The 7,256-nt window shown below is 42.0% G+C and overlaps 1 protein-coding gene across 2 annotated transcripts in view; it reads right to left on the bottom strand.

Annotated features, from left to right (window-relative positions):
• Nucleotides 1–270: 270 nt before the first annotated feature.
• Nucleotides 271–7,256, bottom strand: part of Poglut3 (protein O-glucosyltransferase 3) — a 59,434-nt gene continuing 52,448 nt past the window's right edge. The window contains exons 8-9 of one of the 2 annotated variants that reach the window (XM_028783626.1): nt 4,351–4,406; nt 271–654 (exon numbers count right to left, since the gene is read on the bottom strand). In XM_028783626.1, coding sequence (XP_028639459.1) covers nt 488–654; nt 4,351–4,406 — 223 coding nt within the window. In that variant the 3' untranslated portion in view covers nt 271–487. The remainder of the gene's footprint in view (nt 655–4,350; nt 4,407–7,256) is intronic. The other variant, XM_028783624.1, reaches the window with a different exon arrangement.

Raw genomic sequence — 7,256 nt, forward strand, 5'->3', positions numbered from 1 at the left:
GCACCCAAAGGTGCCAAACTAAACCAGATGGAGAGACATCAGCTGCCCTGATTTGGTTGGTACATGTCATATACATACTGTGAGATACACCATTCTCCATAAATGTGTAAATGGTTACCTGTGCAGAATTAAAAAGAAAAAAAACAAAACACTTCAGTGAATGCTTCCGGAAGACAAGTGAAGGTCGTTTGGAGGAGGAGTGTTCAGTGAGCGAGCCCTGAGCTGAGCAACTGCCCTACAAGCAAAACCGTATTTGAAATTTTTAATGCCAAAAAAAGTATCTTTATTTTAAGTCTAACTGTCAAATAACTACAGTTTATCAGAATACCAGAAGGGACTATACACGATCCAGGGTAGTATTTCTTCAGTATCCCTTAACTAAAAGTAAGTAAGATGTACACAAGTCATTGTAGTCAGAATAAGTAGTTTCTTGGCTTTCACTGGAGAGTGGGCTTGACCACTGCTTAGAAAAGGAAATCTTTTATGGTTATGTGCCAAACATGGAATCGGGTGTTAATCTAGTGAACTGTTGCTTTGTATAAGCATTTTCATAGTAATCTGTATCATCATCGTCTCTTGACTCCTCTGCTTGCTTTGTTTTTTTTTCATGGTCGTTGCTCTGTAGGCTTTTCTGTATTCGTTGAAGCTTGACATCTAAAGAGAAATGGCAGATAGTAAAACACTGCCCTGCTGGATGTGGTGGCAAATACCTTCAGCCCTGGCACTTAGAGGCAGAGGCAGATGGATCTCTGAGTTTGGAGCCAGCTTAATAAAAAGTATGTTCCAGGACAGCCAGGGTTACATAGAGTAACCCTGTTCAAACAACTAAAACAAACACACACAACATATCTTACTGTAACTACCTGTGTAGTTTGGGGTAATTATTTATGTTCTGTAAGCCCAAGTCTTCATCTGTAAAGTTAAAGATTATGGTACAACCTGCTTCATGTGTGTGTTTACCCCCACAAAGGCCAGAGGATGATGAAAGGTGAGCTTCTCTAGCATTTTTTTCCTTTGACTCAAGATCTTTGATTGGGAGCTATGGTGACTGACCAGTGAGCTCCTGGGGTCCATGTGTGTCTACTCCCTAATGCTGAGATTATAAGCACCCACAGGCTGTGCCTGGCCTTTCTTACACAGTGCTTCAAGCTTACACAGCAAGTGATCTTACCCGCTAGATAGGCACTGCCTGATTGTATGAGGATTAACTGTGATAGTGCATACTATTTGGAAACAGTGCTTTGTAATTAACTATGGCCATTTCCTTCTATGGATCTGCTCTGGATACCCTCACACCCCTGTGCACAAATGCCCTGTTGTTTTGTCTTGTGTTTTGAGGCAGGGCCTCTGGTATGTAACTCTAACTGTCCAGAGAACTTAACTATCTTGATCAGCCTGGCTCTGAACTTAGAGATCTGCCTTGCCCCTGACTCATGTGCCTGGCTTTCTCTGGCCTCTTGAATGGGCAGTGTGTATTTTAGTGCTGCCATCTTTCTTCACTATTTAAAATAATTTTCACCGAGCCTTATAAAGGTGATAGTTGGAAAGAACATGTCTTCTACCATAACCCTTAGTAATTGTTTGTTGTTTCTTTTTTTGTATCTGCCATTTGTGTTCTTTTATCTACCAGTGAACCACTTTTGTATGTAGTCTTTGGGGTTACTGTAGCAAGGCTAAACCTCCCTGCCCTTTATTATAAAGAGGGTTACCAAAAATTGTTCTATAGAAGGCCATTGTAATGGTAGTCTTGGCTGTCAACTTAACTCAATCTGGAGGTATGTCCTTGATTGAGTTGAAGTGGAAAGGCCCAACCTGAATGTAGGTGGCACCTTTTGGTGGCATCCCAAATAAAAGAAGGTGGAAAAGGAAAGTTTGCTTTGCCTGCTTGCCTTCATTTTAATGGCAGGCTTATCTGTACTGTTGCTACATTCTTTCACTGATACCAGAACCAACTTCTTCAGGTTCCTAACATGTCCAGGTTTTCAGAACTGATATTGTACCCTGCCCCCATGGGATGTTCAACCACTGGATCCTCAGACTCTGTTGTCAGACAGCCATTGTTGGACTACTCCAATCATACTGATTAAGCCAATCTAATAGATAAGCATTAATCTCCGTTAATCCCCAATGCAGAAACTGCTTGGTGTGTTTGAGGAATAGTCATGGGTCTGAGAAATGTAGAGTATGAGTAAAAAGCAGAATGTGTTCATGTAAGTATAGCTAGTCAACTGAGTTCATGTATATTCAAGGCATCTGACTACAGCAGTGTTTCAGCTCTGGTACCTTAACCTGCTTCAGGTTAAATCCTAACAGAGTGACCTTGAGCAAGTCATAGCATCTTTCTCAGAAAATGCAGAGAATGGAACCTGTTTTGTACATTTGCTTGAAAAATCAAGTCAGTTCATTCTTGTAATTGCTAAGAGTTCACATTATCTGTTGTATGTAGAATAGACTTGAGGAATAGCAGCATGGAAGCCATTACAGAAGTTATGAAAGGCAATCATGTGGTAGATCTAGGTGGTAGCAGTGAGCTGAGAGTAAGTGAACGAGCTAATGAAAATGATAGCTCCTATTGATGGGGTAATGTGTGTTGGGCAATATCCTAAGTGCTGTTAAGTGCCCAGCACTAATCACAGCACTTTATGTTTCACAACAACCCATGAGCTAGGTATAGATACTATTGTTATTCTTTCTTTACAGATGAAGGAGTTGAACTATTTAGCTTGCCCAAGATCACACAGTTAGTAAACGGCAGAACCAGAACTCAAACCAGACTCCACAATGTAACCTCTGCCTGACTGCTTCTCAGATGAGTTAGCAAAGTCACACTCTGATCACGGGTAATCATAGGCTTTGGTTAATGGGCTGGTTGTTTTTTGTCACCTTTACACAAACATAGACATGGAAGAGAGACTCCTAATCGAGAAATGCCTCTTTAAGATTGGCCTGTAGGCAAGTGAATAAGGTGAATAAGCCTTTTCCTTCCCACGTTGTTTTTGGTCCTAGTGATTTTTTTCACAGCATAGAAACTCTAAGACATATGGAATCATTGTTATTTCTGTGGCATAATGATAGTCTTCAGTATGTTATTACTGGAAGGACAATAGTGGCATTGAATTTAAACATTTCTAACATTTGGAGGCATTCATTTTGCCAAATCAAGTTTGCCCACTGGAGATCATTAACAAGACCATGAACTATGCAACTAAAAAAAAAAGTTATCCATCTGGGTGGTGATGTCACATGACTTTAATTCCAGCTGGGAGGCAGAGGCAAGCGGATCTCTATGAGTTTGAGGCCAGCTTGGTCTACAGAGTGAGTTTCAGGACAGCCAGGGATACACAAAGAAACTGTCTCAAAAAACCAAAACAGGAAAAATAAAAGTTATTCAGCTTTAAATAGCATAGAAAACCTATTTTCAAATGACAGTCCTATACATAAAGGTAAATATGACCCAACAGTCATTTATACCCATGTATGCACACAAAAACTTTTGATGCTAAAAGGTTAGCTCCTTAGACATATGTTGGAGATTGGTTCTAATGCTTTGATTTAATCAGGAATCTGTGTGTCCAAACGCTAAAGGTCCTTGTCCCCAGTTGGTTTCTGATCAATCAATAAAGATGCCAGTGGCTAATGATTGGCCAAAGGGAGTTGGGTGGGGCCCTTAGAGTTGCGTGGGCTGGTACTCAAGAGGGAGGAGGAGGGGGAGATCACCATGAAGTGGTGGGATACGGTTGGATATAGAAGCTGCAGAAGATAAAGCCAATGAGCCATGTAAGAATTCAGTTAAGTGGCCACTGGCCACTTCCCAATTGAGCCTGGGGTAGCAGCAGAAGGTTTAAGAGTGTTCAGCCTTTGAGGTAGCCAAGGCATTTTAAAATTAACTGGCGTGCTTGTGTGTGTGTGTGTGTGTGTGTGTGTGTGTGTGTGTGTGTGTCTGTCTGTCTGTCTGTCTTTCTGTCTTTCATTCACAGATCCAAAGATTCCCTAGGCAGGTGGTTGGAATCATAACCTGCTGAGAGCCAAAGTGTACGTGTAGCCCAAAGTCAATGCTACAGACATATATGCAGATAAGAATTATTTGAACTCATACAGATTTTCCATAAAGTATTGCTAAAACTCACCTTCTTTTAACTGGAAGGATGGCTCAGTGGTTAAGAGCACGCGATGCTCTTCCAGAGGACCTGTGTCACTTTGCAGCAGCCATTGTAGCAGCACATATAATTGTCTGTAACTCCAGTTCCAGGAGATCTGATGCCATCTTTTGGCCTCCACAGGCATTTCATGCATGGTGGCACACTTAAATGAAGGCAAAATACTCATGCACAAAAAAAAATAATCACCTACCCTTTAAGTTAGCTGAGGAGTTGCTTGTAGCAGTTTCTCTCCAATTTGCAATGTACCTGCAACATATCATATTGGCATTAATTGACTTACTACTACTAAATAATCAATTAGTTAATACATACTTAATGGTGACATCTTCACTCGTCTCAAAGTTTGACTTTCATGGCTTTACTACCTCCTAGTAGGTTACATGCTAATAAGGCAACATCCAGGACATGGAGTTACAACAGATTAAAATGGAACCCTCTAGGCATGGTTCATTGATTCCAGGACTCTGAAGACAGGCATCTCTGAGTTCAGGACAGCCAGGATGACATAGTAAGACCTTGTCTCAAAACAATGGGGCCTTTTTAAAAACAAATTCATCAGTAAGTGTAAATCCAGATTTTTGGAGCCTTTTCAAGAAATTACTGACTTACCAATTTTCCTGTCGGGAGAAATGCCATATTCAAATTTTTCCCACACAAGGTGTCATTAAGCCAACTATAAACAAAGATAATAGTAAGGGAGCCTGGAGGCCATAAAAGCCAACAGAAGCAGCTGCTTATTCCAGCCACAGGACCAAGTTGCTGAAAGGTTTGATCTTGCATCAGATAGTTTGTGTCTTAAAGTTCTTCTTGTCAGGGTCCATTTAAAAACTGCCTTTTTTTATACTTAATTGGAATGAAGTGAAAGAAGTACATAATTTGGAAACATCTAAGAAAAAAGTATGGATCTCCAGTTGACTGGAGTGGACTCTCACCATTTCAAAGTATGTGTATTCATCCCACTACACACAGAATCTAACAGAAAAGACTACAGCACAGAGGTTTGTCCACACCAGTGTCTCCACAGGCATAATGACAAAGGCATCTCTGAATAATGGGAAGTTTCCCCTTTCTCATCCTCTGCCTCCTCTGGTCTTCATTTGACACCTTGATTCTTCCTGTCCCCTTTTATCTCCCTCTTTTTCCAGACTTTTTATTGATTATTTGTGAGTTTCACATCATGCACCCCAATCACGAACATCTCCCCATTACCTCATGCCTTCCACCTTTGCAACCTCTCCCTCAAAAGAAAAGGAAAACAAAAACACCAAAGCACAGAGAACATCTCATCATGGAAGCTGTAGTGTGTCACAGTGTGTCACAGTGTATCCCTCCGTTCACACATCTTTACTTGCTAATGTTAATTGCAATGCGTCATTGGTCTGATTAGAGGCCTCTGGCTTCTGGCACATCATTGATATTAGATTCCCAAAGGACTCTTCCAGTTACCCTGTGTCATGACATCCTGCAGCTTTGGATCAGCAAGACTGGCCCTTTTATGTGATCTGACAGTTCACAGATGATGGGATGAGCCAACCCAAAGCCCTGGATCTGGGCCTGGGTGGTAGCTGAGCTGGTCAGCTGCTAGCTCTTCCTCATCTGCACCACAGGAGGAGGTCTCTGTCCCTACTCTAGCTGAGCCTTCGGCAGGAGGTGGGCCAGCCCTCTGTTCTTCATTGCCTTCACTACCAGGGCCAGCTCCACTGTGCTGGCCAAGTGTCAACTCCGTCCGTCTAGCCTCTCCTATATATTCACTGAAGCCCTCCACTCAGGGGAGACCCTCACTCAAGTCTCAGGATGACACGACCATCTAATAACTCGCAAGACACCAAAACTGGATGCAAACTGCAAAAGGCTTCATTTCCGGATTTTGGGGTATCAGTCAACTGAGGCCGATGCTCACAAGGGGAACATCAACCCTGAGGCTCGGGAGCAAGGGCTATTTAAAGGAGAAAACCCGAAAACCAGGGTGAGGAGGGGGAGAGGGGGTTGTTAAGGAGACATAACATAAAAATAGCGGAAAATTCCAGAGGAACCCAACCTACGTGAGTCAGGGTCATATGAAAAACACTCTGTATACCTATTCTTCTCAAAAATGTGGTCCTGTCCTGTCACTTTGGCCTTGCCCTGTCATTGTGGTTACCAGCTTCCTGGTTCCACCTAGCTGACTTGCATTCTTTTCTTCTCTTTTTGTAGTTAGCCAGTTCCCGTAACTAGCCTGTCCACATTCTTAGCTTGCTCCACATTCTTAGCTTGCTTCAGAGAGAATTTTCCATGCCCTTTTAAAGAAAAACCTAAGGAAGAATCTATAGATCATTTTATAAAATGATCTTCATAATTTTTCACTCTACATTCACCACCTTTATAATTTTTCTCTTTGCCAGTACATTAGCCACAATTCTTGTATCCATGTTGAACATTTTTAGCAGCTTGGCTGTTTTGGAATTTGTTTGCTCTACACTCCTGTCATGTGAAGTGTGTGGTTTGGAGGTGGTGAGTATATTCAGAATTGTGCATTCCTCATCACAATCAATTTTCAAACATCATCACACCAAGGAGACACTCAATATCTCTCATCTAGGACCTTCCTATAATCCCAATTCCACAGCCTCAGGTAGCCATAAATATCTGGAGTCTCTAAATGAATTTTGCATTTATCACATATGGATGTTATTGTGGTAAATCTCCAACCCAAATAGGACCAGTCATAGAAAACACAACTCAATAATTATGAATACAAACTATACGCCTAGATTGGGCAGATTTACCAGTACACTACTCTATTCCCCATCTGTGAAATTCCTCATAACTCGTGGGTTTTCCGGGCCACATCCTTATCCTCTTGTCCTTTCACCACTTTCTCCTCCAGTAGTTCCCCCACTACTTCCTCTCTCCCCCAAACCCTTTTTCACTCTACTCCCCCTTTCTACTGCCCAGTCACCTTGGCTCTAGCCTTTATTTTACACAACAAGGTGAGCAGAAGGTTCACAAGAAGTCACCTGTGTACTGTTTTCCTCATCTGCAGCCCCTCTGGGGGTGAGGGTGGGGGTGGGGGTGTGTGAAATTAGCATAAAAATACAAGACCATGGCTATCCACAA

This window comes from Grammomys surdaster, unplaced genomic scaffold (genome assembly GCF_004785775.1).
Source record: "Grammomys surdaster isolate TR1022 unplaced genomic scaffold, NIH_TR_1.0 1162, whole genome shotgun sequence".
Classification (NCBI taxonomy): domain Eukaryota; kingdom Metazoa; phylum Chordata; class Mammalia; order Rodentia; family Muridae; genus Grammomys; species Grammomys surdaster.